The 20,021-nt window shown below is 43.1% G+C and overlaps 1 protein-coding gene across 2 annotated transcripts in view; it reads left to right on the forward strand.

Annotated features, from left to right (window-relative positions):
* Nucleotides 1-16,256: 16,256 nt before the first annotated feature.
* The window catches only part of cped1 (cadherin-like and PC-esterase domain containing 1), a 278,983-nt gene continuing 275,218 nt past the window's right edge, over nt 16,257-20,021 (forward strand). For both annotated transcript variants that reach the window (XM_041216372.1, XM_041216373.1), the window contains exon 1: nt 16,257-16,693. In XM_041216372.1, the coding sequence (XP_041072306.1) occupies nt 16,427-16,693 (267 nt within the window). In that variant the 5' untranslated portion in view covers nt 16,257-16,426. The remainder of the gene's footprint in view (nt 16,694-20,021) is intronic.

Genomic DNA, 20,021 nt, shown 5'->3' on the forward strand with positions numbered 1-20,021 from the left:
TCTTTTGCAGATTGCTAGTTTCTTTAAGCTGGCATTGCCCTGGCATTCTCCGAACTCCATCCTCCCGCCTGCACTGAGCTATAAATGGGGCTTCTCTGAGCCCTAACTGACTTGCATGTAACCAGTAACCTTCTGCCACATTCTCAGCTCCGCAGGACTTCTCTGACCCCTAACTGCCTGAAGCCTGTTAACAGCTCCCAGGGCTGCTCTGTGAGCTCCAAACCACACGAGGTCCAAATTGCAACTGACCACCACTCCCAGCAAACTCACAGATACATTGAAACCAGAGATCCTTCTTAAGGTCCACCCATCTCCATGATGACAGGGTTCACTGATTGCTTTTAAACTAATTTAGCTCTAACTCCCAAAGTAAAATATCTCTCTGGGTTGCACTTCTTTGCAAGCAGTATAGACATCATGTCTCCAGTTCTTCAGCTACGTAAGCCCACCTCCTGTTTTATGTCTCCATCTCTTCTATTTTGACTCTATTAAACAAACATAGACAATTTTCTGAACTTCCATTTTCTTTTAGGCGTTCTGGCAATCTCTAAAGCCCAACATTTTAGCTACCTTATCTTCACAACAATTTTTCCAAAAGTAAATATTACCTCTAAAATAGTAATGTGAACAATGAAGTAGATGTTCATCATATGTGCTACGAAGTGGCTGCAGCATGGCTGGTGGAAGACTGCTGACTTTCGGATGGCCTTGGAAGACGTCCACAAAGGCTTGGGCCCTTGAGATTGCAGCTTTGAACTGTACTACCTTGGCATGGGAGGCAGCAGTCTGTACTGGCTGGCTAAGAGGCAACAGCATGGGCATTGCTAGAGTGGCAATGGTGCGAGGTCAGCATGTTTGTGCACAATGGAGCCACTTCCACGCTGAGGAGGCATCTCAGCAATTCCAGTAATTTGCTGGGCTGCTGTAAGTCTCTGAAAACCTCTTTGGCCTGTACAGGAGAAAAAGGTTTCACCTGAATAGGGCTGGGACCAATATTCACACTGGGAGATTAAGTTGTTCATCTGGGCAGCATCCTTTTGTTTTAAAGGATACAAGTTCTAATTCTCCTTTCTCTGGCTGGATTTTAAAGGGCAAATAAACTGCAATCCTATTAAAACAATGGCGAGCTGCCAGCCAGCCAGAATATTCAACTTGCATTCCACCCAAGTGGGGTGAAAAGGGAACAAACACCCAAAACCCCTTGAGGAGTGTAAAAGACTCCATTTCTTGTTGGCCTTCACACTACCCTGAAACTCTCCAAAAGATCCTGAGATGAAACGTCAAAATGCAATTACCTGTTCCACAAAGCAATGACTACAGCAGACATGATAATCAAATTCCTCTGGAATGTACAACCAACAGGATTTTAAAGATCTGTTTTACCAAACCAGGCAAATCACAAGAGGTAATCTGAATGTTGTAATGAAGGGCTGCACTATATATCTGTGTTGCATGAGTGGCTCACGAGAGCCTGAGATGTGGCTTAGAAGCGCTTAAAAGCCTCCCAAACAGCAATGAGAAAGCAGGCAAGCAAACATGCCAAGGCCTGAACCCTGCAGCCAGGAGACAATGATACAGGGTGAACTCCTGAAATCCCGGTTCACTAGCCTGGACAGTGTAGCAAAAAGAATTGGGGAGGTAAACTACCTAATTGACACCCCAGGCCGCAGGAAAAAACAGCAGCTATGTCATGTCAACATGTTAAAACAGTACCACAGCCAAATAGGGGACAAGCAAGTAACAGTCTGTCAGATGACAAAAGTGCTGGAGGACAAAAGGGATAGTGGGGCCAAATTAGGGGGAGGCCTGGGTGAGGCCCAAATTGAACCCCCTACTTTAACAAACATGGAAACCTTGGAGAAAATAGGTACCATATTCACCTATTTAAATGCGGAACAAAGAAGTGACCTGGCAAGACTGCTCACCACATTTAACAGCATCAGTAGAGATGAACCAGGCGGCACCACTTTATCTCTAGATGATATGGATGTGGGAGAGACCCCTCCCATTAAACAGAATCCCTACCATCTAGGTCCAGGGAAACTGACCCAGGACTGGGAGGAGATCAACTATATGCTGAAGCAGAAAATAATCAAGCCCAGTAACAGCAGCTGGAGTCCCCCAGGTATGCTCATGCCTAAGCCGTCTGGATCCACAAGGTTCTGTATTGATTAATGAAAGATTAATGCTATATTCAAAGTTGATTCCTACCCGAGCCCCCAACTGGAAGCCTGCAAAGACAGAGTAGGTAATGCAGGCTTATTAAAGGGATACTGGCAAGTGCCTTTGACCACCCGAGTGAAGGAAGTCTCTGCCTTCGCAATTCCAGATGGGTCTTGCCCTTTGGACTTAGAAATGCCCCAGCCACCTTCCAAAGTCTGATGAACGAGGTAATGATGGGCCTACTCAATTGTGTACCTAGACATCCTACTAATGTACAGTGACATTTGGGAAAGTCACCTAGAACAACTGGAACCCCTCTTCCAAAGGTTACAGTCATCTGACCAAGTGGTCAGATACTTGCCTTTATTAGCTGAGGCATAGAATATAAGAGCAGGGAGGTTATGCTGGAACATAGGCCACAGCTCAAGTACTGCATGCAGTTCTGGAATCTGCATTATAGGAAGGATGTGATTGCACTAGAGAGAGTGCAGAGGAGATTTACCAGGACGTTGCCTGGGGTGGAGAGTCTTAGTTATGAGGAGAAATTGGATAGACTGGGGTCATTTTCCTTGGAGCAGAGGAGATTGAGGGGGGACATGATTGAGGTGTATAAAATTATGAGGGGCAAAGATAGGGTAGACAGGAAGGAACTTTTCCCCTTTGGGAGGGATCAATAGCCAGGGGGCATAGATTTAAGGTAAGGGGCAGGAGATTTAGAAGGGATGTGAGGAAGAATTTTTTCATGCAGAGGACGGTGGGAATCTGGAACTCGTTGCCTGAAATGGTGGTAGAGGCAGAAACCCTCAACGTTTAAGATGTATTTGCAATGCCAAGGCATACAAGGTTATGGGCCTAGTGTTGGAAAATGAGATTAGAAAAGTTAGATACTTGACTCGATGGGTCGAAGGGCCTTTTTCTGTGCTGTAGACCTCTATGACTCTATGACTCTATGTTCAACCTCACAAAAAGCAAGTTCGCTAAGGCGCAGGTGACCTGCCTATGACATGTTGTGGGTCGAGGACCAACACTGTGCAGAGCTATGAAGGTACAGGCGGTAGTGAATTTTCCCATCCTGACAACAAAATGGGAATTAATGAGATTCTGAGGGATGTGTAGTTTCTACCATAAGTTTGTCCCCAGCTTCGGTACTATCGCTGCCCCGCTAGCAGATCTATTACAGAAAAAAAAGCAAAGTTAATGTGGACAGAGAGGTATCAAACTTTTATCATGAGGCTGTGCCCCTTTATTTTTGATAATATGATTTTTCAACTTTCAATTGACTGGAAGTTTTGCAATTTGAACTGACGTAGAGCAAGCTGCTTAAAAATGCAAGGCCACATTCCAAGATGAAGATGAAAAATCAACTCGTCATCCTCAGGGGAATGTGAAGAGAGAGACATTTCCTATAATTCAGACACCCCGTGAAACCCGTAACTGTCTAAGGAAGAAACATTAAATACAAAGTACTGGATATTGAAACAATGGTTGTCACAGACAGATACACCCAAAACCAATTGGAAATACATGATGGGTGATGTATTCCAATGCAAAGGCTACCCAGCTACTAGAGAGAGATTGCAAGTGACATGTAATGTGTCAAGAAAGCCTTCAGCAGGGGAAACAGGCTGAAGGCGGCTTTTTCTCCCTCTCTCTGCTTTGGAATAAATGTATTGCCTGGTTCAAGAAGCCAACTCTACCAGGAACCTACCAGTGAACTGAGACCTCGTAATAATTGCTACATCTATATCTGATTGCATCCAAGAAACCAGCTAACCCATATTGGCCACAGCATTTAAAGTATAAGCCTCAAGGACACGTAACTGTATATTATTTTACGTGTGTGTGTGTGTGTGTGTGTGTGTGTGTGTGTGTGTGTGCGCGCGCAAAATGACTGCATGAGGGCCAAATGCTTGATGTTGCGTTTTTATAATTTTTCTCGGGTATAGTGATTAATAAAGTTGCTCTTTCTTTGACTCAAGAATACCTTGTTTGATTGGCCCTTACAGCTCATAGCTTAAATAGTTCAATACATTCTGGCTAGCATCTTCTGGTCGGCGAGTGGGGGTGGAGCCCACTCGCCGACGCGTAAAATGATGCAGGGTGGCATCAGGTGGGTGTCCCAACGTCACCCCATGTCATTTAGATTGTCAGTTTGGCGGGCACACATCCAGCTTGGATGTGAGCCCACTGACCTGTCAACAGCCTACAAAGACCATTAAAAAACCAATTGAACTCATTAATGAACCTGCCTGTCCAACCTTAAGGTTGGCGGGCAGGCCGGGAACCCAGGCAGGCTTGTGAAAAAACACGAAAACTCATCCACGGGCAGGTTGAGGTTTCATGAGTGATTTAAAAAATTTAGACTATTTTACAATAAAAGTTATGGGACACAAGTCAGCATCACATGAGGGGACATGGCAGGGAAATTTTTTTCTAATCTTTATTCAAAGTTTTAAATTGGAGCCGATCTCCCTGAGGCAGCACTTTGTCTCAGGGAGATCTGTGTGCTCTTTCGACTGCATGTGCAAAGAGCGCACTCTCAGCCGAGGGAATTCCCCCCCCCCCCCACACCACCGCCCACATGGAGAGTGCATAGCGCTTCCTGGCGCATGTCACGGCCCACCCATGTAAAATAGCAGAGCGTCCCCAACTGGGGGCGCTGATTGGAAGCCCGCCCGCTCATGCCTGCTCCCGCACTTACCCCCCTATGGGGGGAAAATGTTGCCCTCTTATTTGGAAAAGGTATATCCTTGTGAAAAAGAAACTTAAACCTTTTTGTGGTGAACCAAAGAGGTTGAGTAGAGGGGAATCAGTTTACTCCTTCTCACCTGGTTGAGAAGTTGAAAGCCATCTTAGGAAATGAATTGGTGTTGGCAGCTCTAGATTTCAACAAAGCATTTAAAATAGCTATTGACGCTAGTAAGTAAGGACCATTCTACTCCTGGAGGAGGAAGAAACCTTAGGGTTATTACTAGCTCTCAAACATATATATTTATATATATATATATATATATAAATATAAATATATAGGAACAACAATCTGAACCTCAAAAGACCAGAAGCAACAAAGCAAAAAGGAAGATGTGAGAGTGTGGATTAAAGTATGCATACAGGTTTAGTTTAGTTTATTTTACTATTATTATTTGTGCTTTTTCTGTTAACAACAGGTAATTGGATTTTAAAAAAACAATAAGCCGTAATCCTATTAAAACAATGAAGGGCTGCCAACCAGCCAGATTATACAATTTGTATTCCACCCAAATGGGATGAAAAGGGAACAGACACCCAAAACCCATGATGAGTGCGAAAGACCCCATCTCCTGTTGGCTTTCACATTATCCTGACACTCTTCAAAAGTTTCTGAGATGAGATTTAAAAATGCAATTACCTGTTCTACAAAACAATGGCTACAGCAGACATGGTAATCAAATTCCTCTGGAATATACAGCCTACAAGACATTTAGGAACTGTTTTACCAAGCCAGAGAGATCACAAGGAGAGATCAGAATGCTGTACAGAAGTCCTGCAAAGAAGCCATTTCTCTCCCTCTCTCTCAAAAGTATTGTGTCAGGATTTGCAAAGGAATCATCCTGAGAAGAAGAATCTACTGCGAACAGAAATCATTTGGAGATAAAACATGAAAACCTGTGCCATGCAACTACACCCAGGAAGCCAACTGAACAAAATGGCCACAATTTGGAATCACTGTATCGAGCCCAGCCAAAGGACAGTTAACTGTATATTGCCTTGATTGTTTATCTTTTTCACAAACTGTAAAACACCTTTAAGCCAATCCTGTTATTCTACCATCTGCACTAAGATGTGTTTGTGGGCCCAGGGAATGTGTGTGATGTACAAATGGTGTTTGGGATTTACTTATTTTTTTAATTCGAGAAGTGGTGTCAATAACCTTATCTTGTTCTCTGTTTAAACTCAGAAAACTGGTCTAGCTAATTCTTTATAATCTGCAAGTGTACATAGTAAGACTCCTGCAGTATTGGCAAAACACATCCTCTCAAATAATCATGTAAAACCCTGCTCTGGTCAGACCTGAAGTGGTAGGATGGGGAAGTCATTTTTATCCTTCCTCACATGGCTTAACAACAAAGGTTTAAACTAATATGGGAAAGAGAGAGAAAAAAACAGGCAACGAAACAAAAATAAAGCAAAAAAGACAAAATGGAAAAACATACACCCTACAGAGTTCTAACAATAGTTTCTGAAGATAGATCATAGTAAAAATAATGTAAGTAACAATGAAATGAAAGAGGACCAAACCTTCCACTGTCAGATTGCCACTCCACTCCTATTTTTTACACAGTGCCGGAGCTCCACATTTCCCGCCTAGACTTCCAAACTAGGCCTCTTCAGAAATGTGGAGTGTCCTGTCCTGGGAATCCTTCCTCGTTGACGAAAGCTAAGCATCTAGCTGTGTATTTTGGTAAGCCTTCATTCACTAACATATTGAAAAGCTTTGGATCATTTAAATAGCTTTTCACTATGTTAGTAAATGAGTGTAGGTTAGGTAAGTGGATAGGGTGTCAGGGTGGGTCAGGTGGAATGGTGGTAGGTGGCAGGGTGGGCAGGGTGCTTTTTTTTATTCATTCATGGGAAGTGGGCATCGCCGGCTGGGCCAGCATTTATTGCCCATCCCTAGTTGCCCTTGAGAAGGTGGTGTTGAACTGCCTTCTTGAACCACTGCAGTCCATGTGGTGTAGGTAGACCCACTGTGCTGTTAGGGAGTAACAGTGAAGGAATGGTGACATATTTCCAAGTCAGGATGGTGAGCGGCTTGGAGGTGAACTTCTAGATATTGGTGTTCCCATGTGTCTGCTGCCCTTGTTGTTCTAGGTGGTAGTGCTCATGGGTTTGGAAGGTGCTGTCTAAGGAGCCTTGGATAGTTGCTGCAGTGCATCTTGTAGATGGTGCACACTGCTGCCACTGTGCATCAGTGGTGGAAGGAGTGAATGTTTGTGGATGGGGTGCCAGTCAAGTGAGCTGTTTTATCCTGGATGGTGTCAAGCTTCTTGAGTGTTGTTGGAGCTGCACTCATCCAGGCAGAGGTAAAGTATTCCATCACATTCCTGACCCGTACCGTGCAGATAGTGGGCAGGCTTTGGGGAGTCAATGAGCTACTCGCCACAGGATTCATAGCCTCTGACTTGTAGCCACAGCATTTATATGGCTAATCCAGTTCAGTTTCTGTTCAATGGTTACCACCAGGATGTTGATAGTGGGGGACTCAGTGATGGTAATGCCATTGAACATTGCCATTGCTGCCAATTCTAATCTTTTCATTGGTTCAATTTAAAAACAACATAAAAATACTTGCCACTTATCAGCCCAGGCCTGGATATTGTCCAGTTCTTGTTGCATTTGGATATGGACTGTTTCAGTATCTGTTCAGTTGTGAATGGTGCTGAACATCAGTGAACATCCCCATTTTTGACCTTATGATGGAAAGAAGGTCATTGATGAAGCAGCTGAAGATGGTTGGGCCTATGACACTCCCCTCAGGAAGTTCTGCAGTGATGACCTGGAACCGGGATGTTTGACCTCAAACAACCACAACCATCTTGTGCTAGGTATGACTCCAGCTAGTGGAGAGTTTTCCCCTAATTCCTATTGAGCCCAGTTTTGCTAGGGCTCCCTAATGCCACACTCAGTGAAGTGCGGGTGAGTTGGGTGGGGGAAGTTGGAGGGTCAGCAAGGGAAATCAGAGGGTTGGCAGGGGAGTTGGAGGGTAGCAGGGGAGTTGGAGGGTAGCAAGGCAATTGGGAGGTCGTGGGGTCGAAGGGCCAGGGGAGGTGGGACAAAGGATTGGGGTGGGGGGTGGTTGGAGGGTTGAGGGTGGGGGGACGGAGGGTCAGGAGGAGTTGGACAGTTGGGAATCAGAGGATTGGGGAGGGGGTGCCAGAGGGTTGGGGAGTGTTGGGGGGTTTGGAAGGTTGGGTGGAAGTCAGAGGGTTGGAGGGTAGGTGGAGGGTCAGAGGGAATCAGACTGTTCGGAGTGGGGGGGGGAGTCGGAGGGTTTATGAGGGCTGGAGGCTTGGCCAGAAGCTGGAGGGTTGGGGTGTTAAGGGTCGAGGGTTCAGAGGGTCAGGGGGAGTAGGAGGGTCAGAGTGGGGAGTTGGAGGGCCAGGAGGGTCAGGTGGGTCAGAAAGTCAGGGGGCGTTATAGGGGCAGGGGAGGAGTTGGGGGGCAGTCAGCGGGGAGTCAGTAAATAGGTAAGTGACCATGAGAAACATCAACCAACACCACATCAATTTTATGTATGCACTGATATTTGCTGCTTCCAGTAACTCATCCAGTTCCTATTTCAGCATTTGCAGCAAATCTGTACTGAATACGCAAACTGACAACCTATTCCAAAGATCTATGCACTTCTGCAAATAGATAAATTACCTGACATCCAACCTAGTTCTATGTCTACATAATTTATATTTCAGTTGTGTAACCCTAAAGTCTATGCTTTTCTAATCAAAAGATTCCACTCTTGGGTCATTGGTGAAAATTTAGGTTCTTAAATCTGGCATTAATCTAATGGTCCTCTCCTGAACCTTTTTAGTGGCATTATATCTCCCACCACATGAGGGGACTATACTTGGACACAGAATTTAAGATGGAGCCTAACATAGGTCATGTAAAAGGAAGATCTGGCATTCTTGTTTTATACTGGATTGTCCTAGTTACACATCTAAATACACTGGGGACGGGAGGATTTTTTGGCAATAGCATTCATGTGGTGCTGATCCAAAATGGGGTTATGAGCTGAATGAAAAGCTGGTTTAGCCTGTGTTTAGTGTGAGGCACCATCTTGGCAAAGGTTCACATTGTACATATGGCATGGACAGAGGCCATTCGGCCCAATCTGTCCGTGCCAGTGTTTATGCCGTACTCAAGCCTCCTCCCACCTTTCCTCATTAAGTCTAATATTGGAGTTGAATCCTGCACAAGGGACAGCTGCCAGAGGCTCCTACAAGGGTTTATTACCATTTAAATGCCTGCTAGCACTCATTAAAAAGATGGCACAGCATTTCCATGGCTCGTGCTTGTCCTAACACCCTCTCCTAATAGCGATCTGCTGTTTGGGCGTTTTACACGGCATTAACGTTGATTTCAAGTGCTACAAGTGATGCTCACCATTTTATGTTCACTAGCTATCTGACTTGTGGAGCAGACCTCTGAAGCATTCCCCAATTCTCTAGCAATATGTATTCCAGAAGTGATCGGTTACAAACATCTTGCCAGGAGACCCTCTTGGTCTGGATTTGTCTCAGAGGAATGGGAGAAGGGCATGAAGCCAGGCACAGCAGTACAAGCTGCTGCAGGAGAGCAACTGGATGATGGGGTGGCATCCTTCCCCACTGTGGACCACCCTCCACCTTTAGTCGTCTTCCAGCAGAACCTCCAGTACTGCACCTGAGAACCTGTGTGTCTTGTCACACAGCCCGAGCCATCCTGAAACCCACACTGTGAGATAGCCAGCGCACTCCACACCTTCAGTGAAGGTGCATGGAACCCACATAAACTGCTCCATGGAAATTGCATCAAATCAGCACTTGAGTTCTAAACCTGCAGATGTCTGGTTTAGCACCTTCAGGCAAGTTCAAATCAGCAATGAGTAACAACATTGTGTGCTAAACCTGGACTCTCAAACAGGCGTGTCTTACTAGCACAGCCCCTTTTAGTTTCTTTCTCACTCTGGCCAAAATATCCCCTTCCATTTGCTTTCATTATAGCCTTGTGACCATGGCATTGTTAACTTTTAGAGCCTCATGGACTACAATGCCTAAGTCTCTTTCCTGCTCAAGAGATTTTAATTCAGAATATCAAAATATTGAGAAATAGCTGAGTGCACCAGATACAGCAAAGAACCCCCTGGCTGAGGGCTTGTCTTCCTGAACTAGCAACTGTTCCAATGCAGTCACAACACTGGCAGCTACCTGACAAAGTGGAAAATTGTCCAGAAATGCCTTTTCCACAAAAAGTTAGCCAATTCAGCCAATTACTGACTGATCAGTCTACTCTAAATAATCAATAAAATATGTCATTGTCAGCTAGCATGTCACCTAGCAAGTGGCACTTACTCACCAATAACCTACTCATCAATGGTGTGTTTGGGATCTGACAGTGCCACTTAGCTCCAGGACTCATTACAGCCTTAGTCAAAGATAGACCAAAGAGCTGCAATACAGAGGAAAAATGAAAGTGACTGCCTTTGACATCAAAACAGCAATTGACTGAGTGAGGCATCAAGGATCCCTAGTAAAATCGAAGTCAATGAGAATCGGGGGAAAGCCCTCCAGTGGCTGGAGGCATACCTAGCGCAAAGGAAGATCATGTCTGTGCCAGCTCTCTGAATGAAGAATGCATTGAGTGCCATTTTCCAGCCTTCTCTCTGTAACCCTGCACATACTTTCTGTTCAGATAACAGTCTAATTCCCTCCTGAATCCCTCAGTTGAACGGACCTCCACCACACTCTCATGCACTCACTGCGTGCAAAAGTTTATCCTCATGTCTCCATTGCTCCTTTTGCCAATCACCTTAAATCTGTACTCCTTCCACCAATGGGAACAGTTTCACCCGATCTACTCTGTCCAGACCCCTCCTAGCATTCACTTCTCCAAGGAAAACAGTCCCAACTTCTCCAATCTCTTTCTCTCTGGTGGGCCCTCAAAGTGAGGAGGACACTTGCCACTGAGTACATCCGGTGGCAAGAATCTGCACATGGAGTCTTTTACCATGAGGAGGCTGTTGCACTTCAGCTATCACATGGCTCTGGCTGGCCAGGAGACCCTCCTGCACTTACCACTTGCCATAGGTGTATTGGAAGGATTTGCAGGTCATTAATCCACCTGCCTGGCCACATTATAAACATACCTTCCATGGCCATCAAGTCCCAGAGTGAGGCTTGAACTCAGAGCTTCTGGCTTAAAGGCATGGAATACTAACCCTGTGCCACAAGCCCAACCATCCACCAATCTATCTACGTAACTTAAGTTCCTATTCCCTGGAATCATTCTCGCGAATCTTTTCTGCACTCTCTCTAATGCCCTTACATCTTTCCTAAAGTGTGACTCCCAGAACTGGACTCAATACTCCAGTTGAGGCCAAACCAATGTTTTATACAAGTTTAACATAATCTCCTTGCTCTTGCACTCTATGCCCCTATTAATAAAGCCTAGGATACTGTATTCTTTATTAACTGCACTCTTAACCTGTCCTGCCACCTTCAAAGATTTCTGCACGTATACACCCAGGTGCCTCTGCTCCTGCATCCCCTTTAGAATTGTACCCTTTATTTTATATTGTCTTTCCATGTTCTTCCTACCAAAATGAGTCACTTCACATATCTCTGCATCAAATTTCATCTGGCATCTGTTCACCCATTCCAGCAACTTGTGTATATCCTTGAGAAGTTCTGCACTATCCTCCTCACAGTTCACAATGCTTCCAATGTTTCGTATCATCCACAAATTTTGAAATTATGCCCTGTACACCAAGGTGTGGGTCACTAATATATATTGGGATAAGCAAAGGTCCCAAGGGAACTGCACTACCAACCTTCCTCCAATCTGAAAAAACATCTATTAATCACTGCTCTCTGCTTCCTGTCACTCAGCCAATTTTGTATCCATGTTGCCACTGACACTTTTTTCCATGAGCTATAACTTTGCTCACAAGTCTTTTGTGTGACAATGTATCAAATGCCTTTTAGAAGTAAGTCCACATACACGACATCAACAGCATTTTCAACCCTCTTTGTTAACTCTCCAAAAAACTCAAACAAGTTAGTTAAACACAATTTGCCTTTAACAAATCCATGCTGTCTCTCCTTAATTAATCCACGTATGCCCAAGTGACTATTAATTTTGTCCTGAATTTTTGTTTCTAGAAGCTTCCCCACCACTGAAGTTAAACTGACTGCCCTGTAATTGCTGGGCTTATCTTTACACCCTTTTCTGAACCAGGGTGTAACATTTGCAATTCTCCAACCCAAGGCACCACCTAAGGAAGACTGGAAAATTATGGCCAGTGCCTCTGCAATTTCCACTCGCATTTCCCTCTGTATCTCATCCGGTCCTGGTGCCTTATCGACTTTAAGTCCAGACAGCCTATCTAATACCTCCTCCTTCTCAATTTTATACACTTCAAGTGTCTGAATTAGCTCCTCTTTCACCATGGCCTGAGCAGCAACTTCTTCCTTGTTAAAGACAAATGCAAAGTATTTATTTAATACCTCAGCCAAGCCCCCTGCCTCAAATCCACTCTTTGGTCCCTAATCGGCCCCACTCCTCCTTTTACTACCTTTTTACTATTTAAATGTTGATAGAAGACTTTGGCATTCCATTCAATGTTAGCTGGTAGTCTCTTTTCATACCCCCTCTTAGCTTCTCTTATTTGCTTTTTCACTTCCCCTCTGAACCTTCTATATTCAGCCTGGTTCTCGATTATATTATCCACCTGACATCTGTCATAAGCACACTTTCTCTACTTCATCTTAATCCCAATCTCTTTCATCATCCAGGAAGCTCTGGATTTGTTTGCCTTGCCCTTCCCCTTGGTGGGAATATGGACTGTGCCCAAACTATTTTTTCTTTAAATAGTAATTTAAATATTCTTTAAAGGTAGCCCATTGTTCAGCTACCATTTTTCCTGCCAAACCTTGATTCCAATCTATCTGGTCCAGACCCATTCTTATCTCACTGAAGTTTGCTTTCCCCCAGTTAATTATTTTTACGTGGATTGTTTTTTGCCCTGTTCCACAGCCAACGTAAACCTTATGATAACAATGATCACTGTCCCCTAAATGTTCTCCCACTGAGACTTAATCCACTTGGCCCACTTCGTTCCCACTGTAAATGTCCTATTCAGAACCCAGGCAAAGTAAGACCAAAAGAAGTTCGTAAGGCTGCATAAAATGCATATGGGGTCCTAGGTTTTAAAAATAGGGTAGAGAGTACAAAAACAAAGAGGAACTGATAAGCCAATACAAGTCGTTAGCACATTTTATGAAGCTTTGGTATCTCACTTTAGGAAAGTTAATTGAAACAGCAGTTAACAGAATTACCGTGATATTATGGAGTCTTGTGAGGAGATACTGCAATTCATTTCACTGAGATGGAGAAGGTAAGAGACATCATAATTTAAAAGTATATAAGATTTTGATGAGGTAAATATATAAATTTGTTTTCACTTGCTAAATTGTCAACTGAATTAGCAAATAAAGTCACTCAAAAGAAAGGCCAAAGTCAAGGGGGTTTTATGAAAAATGATGTGGACTCCTCAAATACTGGTGGAGGAAGAATTTTTTAAAAAGGGAAAAAATTGACAAAGAAATACATTAAAAAGGCATGGGGAAGGAGTAGGAAAATTGTATTGTGGATTAGCTCGCCAGAGACCTAGTGTAGAATGGGATGAATACTCTCTTTCTGTGGTGTAAATTCTATGCTTCCAAGAAAGAAAGTTGAGTTTGCACACATTGATTTGACTTTGAAACTTTATAGCTAAATATTTTCATCCATTAGTCAAATTCAAAGTCAGGTTCTATAAGTGACTGACTAATGTGCTAAGCCTTTTTTTATTTTATTTGTTCATGATGTACAAAATCAAGAATAACACATTAGGAACATGCCTATCAAGAAATAACACTTATACAGAAGATCGAAGAAAGACCACTGGGATGGTTTGGGCACATTTTGAAAATGGAAACAGCTTGAATGCCTTTCATGATCTTGCATACAAGTTATGTGGAACAAAATACTAAGCAGGACCAAGGAAGCACTGGATAGAGAATGTCAAGAGTGACTTTTTACAGAAAGGGATCCAGATGATTGCAACAGCCAGGCCTTGACAATAAGCAAGTGAAGATATTTTAGTTCTGTTGAAGGGTCATGAGGACTTGAAACATCAACTTTGTTCTTCTCCGCCGATGCTGCCAGACCTGCTGAGTTTTTCCAGGTGTTTCTGTTTTTGTGTTGAAGATATTCCCAATGTTGCTGCTGAGCTGATGGATGGGAAGTCAGCAATTCTTACATTAATAGAAACACTCATGCTACACAAGTGCCAGGCAATGACCATCTCCAATGAGACAGGATCAATCCATCTTCCCTGGAGTTTCAACGACATTACTATTACTGGATTCTTCACTATCAGCATTCTGGAAGTCAGCCAGGGGGAATTACCTTTGACCAGAAACTTAACTGGATCAGCCACAGAACCATTGGCTACAAGAGCAGATTCAAAATTGGGAATTCTGTGGTGGGTAACTCACCTTGTGAATTCCTAAAGCCTGTCCACCATCTACAAGACCCAAGCCAGGAGTGTGATTGGATACTCTCCACTTGCCTGGATGAGTGCAGCTCCATCAACACTCAAGAAGTTCGACATCATTTAGAATAAAACAGTCTCCTTCATTGACACCCATCCATCACCTCAAGCATTCACTCTCTCCACCACCGGTTCACAGTGGCAGCAGTGTGTACTTATACGAGAAGCAGTGCAGCAACTCTCTAAGCCTTCTTCAACAGCACCTTCCAATCCCATGCCTTCTATCACTAGAAGGACAAGGGCAGCAAACACATGGGAACACTACTACCATCTGCACTATAAAGCCACACTCTACCCTGACTTGGATCAATATCACTGCTCCTTCACTGTTGCTGAGTCAAAACCTTGGAACTCCCTTCAGCACTGTGGGTGTACCTAGACCAGATGGACTACAGCAGCTCACCACCACCTTCTCAAGGGCATTTATGAATGGGCAACAAATGCTGGCCTTGCTGGTAACACCCAATGCTCTGAATGAATTAAAACAAAGTTCAGGTTATTACACATTCTAGGCAGTTTCCAACTGACTCATTCTCCAGTTGCACCATGCTTTTGGAACTGTCATTTTCATTATTTGGTCCCAAAGGTTTAGTGCCAGAAATGTAAACAACTGGATCAGATTCTCCAATATTGTGTATCTTGCACAATGTTGCAATCAGATTACCCTCGAATTCTGTAATTACATTAAAGGGGCAAAGTGTGGGGTTTTAAAATAATATTTTAAGCACAATTGACTTAATAAAAGGTTCACACACAGTTAAGGCATTTCGAACTGTTTTTGTGTGACGTCGTTGGGGACTTTAAAGAAATGTAATCCAAAATATTTAGCCGTTTTCACTTTAAATATAAAAATCGAAAGTGTTCCTGCCTACCCACACAAGGGAGGGCGGTGTCATCGTGAACAGTGTTTATTTTTCGGAACTTAACGGAAACCATATTCTAGAAAGTGAAGTCTGCTTAAAGAAGCAGAGGGGGCGGGCGGGAGATCGATATCTCAGGAACGGGTACGGAGGACATAAAACAAGTTATTCACTTTTGACATTTTTTCCTTTTCACAATTTAGGAAGTCGCCATCGCCTGCCACAATGCACTCTGGTGGAAGTTTGATTAGCTGGGCTCACAAATAAGGTCGGGAGTTCCAACTGGATTTAATCATTGAGTTAGGAATTACTTCCCGCAGGCAAAGGCACCTCTTTCTGTGTCTGCTCCATGACGCAGACTGAATTTATTAATTTTTAACTGAGAACAGGAAAAAGAGTTCAGTGACAGGAAACTTGTGCAACAGGGCAACCTATGTAATGCCCTAGAAAGCATTCCTGACGGGGTCGATTGCAAAGTTAACACGGGGAAATGCTGAACTGTTTACACTTTTGAGAATTTTAACGTACTCTTATCTCTGACTCAAGTACATAAAACCCGGCACACTAACTTTTTCTGTCATGGGTGTCAATAGAGAAGAACGTTCCTTCGCCACTGGCGTTGAAGATTGAAGCCGTCCCCATTTCATTCAAAATGTTGTCTGTTGAGCAGTTTGATTTGTTGTTCAGGGGAGATGGTCGAATCTGGAGCGAAAGACCTTTCTGGGATATACCTCACGCTACTCGCCAAGTGATCTAGTTGCTGATGGGGGCGTGTGTGATGTGATTGCTTTGATGGAACCGTTATACCACTTGAAGGATAATTATTGGGAGGTTCTCAAGAGTTAGCTAACAACACATCCTAACGAGCAACCCCTTGAGCCGTGACACTTGGGCAAGGTGCTGTACAAGCCCCCGGGGACGGAGCCCTGACGTTGATGGGCGGTTTTTGTGTGTGTGTGTGTGTGTGTGTGTGTTATTTGCCGTGGTGGCTCGTATTTCTTAAGCAAGCCCCGTGCCAGTGAAACGGAGTGACGGTGCTGTGCTCTGACATTGCGGAGTGCTGTTAGACATGTACGTTCGCCAAACCCTGGTGCCTTGCCGTCGCTTGAGATGCCCTCCTCGCCCTTTAGTGTTGGTAGTGGCGATCGCCGTCTGCTTGGTCTATCCATCACTCACAGTGTTCCGGCTCCGAGCAGGGAGCCTCAGCTCCCTCCTGCTGAACCAGGGATCCTGGAATAAGTCAACACAAGTTATATCAAATGGGGAAGAACCCGCAAGGGAGACACATTGCCTATCAGGATCTGCTGGACTGAATGTACTTCCTAAACTAATCGAGGTGGGAACAGTTGCACTGTAAATTGTTTTCAGTATATAATACGTGTGAGTTACTGGGAACAGATCATTTCGTATTAGAGGTGTGTGTGTGTGTCGTGTATCCGAACTTGGGGCTTTAAAGAGGCTGAACAAATGAAACTCTGCCCCTAATTAATGGGGCTGGAAGTTTCCTTTGGCGTGTTTTTCGAGAGTGCAGAAGTTTTCCAGTGTAAAAAAACTTCCAGACTCTGGGAAATCGAGAGGTCCGGTCTAAGTTTTCTGACTTGTGTTTTAAGCTTAAACGGATGCCGGTAACAAGGCGATGAAAGCACATAACCCATGGAGTGAGGAGTTGACAGCAGTCGTTGATTGGGGTGGTGGGGGGTATAGAGTTTAACTTATTTTTGGTACTGGACACGATGCAACGCTTCCAACCAGCGGATGTCCAAAGACTTGGTTCAAGAGTTCATGTCGTGGGGAGGCGGAAACACAGCTTTAGACTGGGCATCTGTTAGTGATCTGATTTTAAACTTGCAAGATGATAGATGATCAATTCTTCCGATGATCCGATTACAACAACATTGCTTAGCGTTTATGCATGGAAAGGTCAGGAACCTCCAAGTGGGCAGCACCCTGTTTAGATGCTCATTGGTAATGTGCATTGGAGTAATGTGCACGTTACTGTAAATTAAAAAGTAGGTGCAACTTGTTAAATCAGAAATGTTACACATGCAGGTATCCTATTTCTTAGTACCGCAAAACTGTGAAACGTCTTACCTCCGGTACTTTTTGTTTCTCATTATAATCCTGGGTTTTTTGTAGTAAATCCAAACTCCCCAACTCCCGGGTGTGTATCTGCTTTCTTATTCCTTTTAAATGAGGTGTCCTTTAATTTAGATTCTTAAATTTGAAATGTTTTGTCATTTACACAGGGTACAGAAAAAAAGGACAATAATTATACCTAAGTAAATAACGGTTTCTAGATCATGGTGAAATTACATGGTTGACCATTAGGAATTCATCTCTCTTATTTTCGTGACTGCCCCTATTTTCTTTGTGCTCACCATTACAGGATTTGTAATTTCCCACCACTTGGGAGTTTCCAAGTAGGATTGGTAATAATTGTTAAGCTGTGTGACAGTTACCAGTTATTGGTCTTTATTTGGTCAGAAACTGAATTGAAACTATCTAATTTAGTTTTTACTGAGACACTTAAAAGTCACACATATGGGATGTAAAAGGGCGGCATTTAACCTTTTGAGTCGCCAGTCATTTTTCGGAGGGGCAGACAATACTAGATATTGCAACAGTTCCAAATTTGACTTCAAGTCTATATGCATTTATACAACATGTGTGGCCATTAACTCCATGTAATAAATAGCTATCTCAGATATTTAGAATATAGGATTGTTCCAAGTACCTAAAATAGCAACCTCATCGGTATTACTGGTGATATCTTCTTAACGTTCCTGGGACTCATATTCAGGAACTGTATTGAGAACTTAAGTTGTCAGTGTTATTTCAGTATTTAAACAGACATCAGACAAGAACTAGCACATTAATTAGCCACGTTTATAAGCAGAGTATTCAAGTGCATATTATTGAATTCTGTTGCTCTTTTTAGGGATATGTGAAGCGGTCATTATGGATTTTGTAGGAGTATCATAGAATTATGCAAAGAATCTCTAAAAGCTATAGATTTTTAGTTGGGGGCTTGTCAAGCCCTAGGGATCACAGTCATGTGTTTTCTTTTTGATCAGATTTTTGGGTTTGCTGACTTACCAAAATGTTGTTTGTGTAAAAAGAATTTATGCAATGCTAGTATTGTTTTGCTTTGAGTAGCTTACACTGACTTTTGAAAGTAAGGGCAAAGTGTCCCTTGAATGTGTCAATATTGGCATTGTCCCTCTGAGTATTTGAAAGTAGACCCCACAGAGAAATGTTTGAAACCTGTTTACATTAATGATAAATGATATGGAAGAGTGTACTTTTAGTAATACTATAAACAGTACTGATTGCTTCCAACTGTGTAGCCACATGACAAGTAGAGGAAATGCATTGCATTTTAACATGGATAAGTGTGATTCTGGAAACACACACAAAAAATGAGATGTTCATTACCAAAGCTGGTGAAAGAAAATGAATCCAATATGTTATTAAGTATTCAAAGCTAATCCTACACAAGGATGCACTTTAATGATATTTTATTATTAGCTAAACAATTTTTATTATATGGTGTGATTAGCCTTACTAATCTGTTGTTTGTGTTGCTGTATACAGAAACACCTGCCTTCTAAAAGATGTCAAAATATTGATAGAATCACAGAATTGTTATGGTGAAGAAGGAGGCCATTCAGCCCATCATGTCTTCACCAGCTTTCTGAGCATTTTAACTTAGTGCTAATCTCCTGCCTTTTACGTGTAGAATTTTTTTGACTCGTTAGGATTGAAAATTTAGGATATACAAATAAATATAAATTGAGAAGTTCTAATTTTGTAGACTCAGGACCCATGAGCTGCAGAAATCATGAAAAGTTTATGCTATGCAAGGCACCTTTTTTTGTATTCTTTCATGGGATGTGGCCCTCACTGGCAAGGCCAGCATTTGTTGCCCATCCCTAAATGCCCCTGAGAGCAGTTAAGAGTTAACCACATTGGTTTGGGTCTGGAGTCACATGTAGGTCAGACCAGTTAAGGATGGCAGATTTACTTCCCTGAATGACATTAGCAAATCAGATGAGTTTTTATGACAATCGATGATAGTTTCATGGTCACCTTTCCTGAGACTAGCTTTCAATGCCAGATTTTTTTAAAAAATTAATTAATTGGATTTATTAACTTAACTTGTTATATATCAGTCATGTATGTTGTCAGGTACAATAAACATTACCTTTGATTCAGATGGCAACTTTGTAGATCCTTCTATGGGGACAATTTTCTCCCCATCGGGGGGCTGAGCAACAGTGGGCATGGGCGGGCACGCAGCCGATTTTACGTGGGCGGGCGCAGTGTGACGCGCACCCGGAAGCACTGAGCGCTCCCTGTGTGGGTGGAGGGAGGAGGCTGAGTTGGGGCCTGTGCTGTTTCGTACATGTGCACGAAAGAGCGCAGAAATCTTCCTGAGGCACATAGCTGCCTCAGGGAGTTTAATTTCATTATGAGAAATTTAAATAAAGAAGAAAAAAAATTCAGACTTGTCCCCTCATGTGACAGTGTCACATTAGCTGGGGCATGTCAATGAATTATAAAAAAAAAATTATTTGATTTATAAATACTTCATGAAATCTCATCCCGCCCGTGGATGAGGTTTCATGATAAATGCAAAGGCTGCCTGGGCTCTTCGCCTGCCC

This window comes from Carcharodon carcharias, chromosome 21, assembly GCF_017639515.1.
Source record: "Carcharodon carcharias isolate sCarCar2 chromosome 21, sCarCar2.pri, whole genome shotgun sequence".
NCBI classification, from domain to species: domain Eukaryota; kingdom Metazoa; phylum Chordata; class Chondrichthyes; order Lamniformes; family Lamnidae; genus Carcharodon; species Carcharodon carcharias.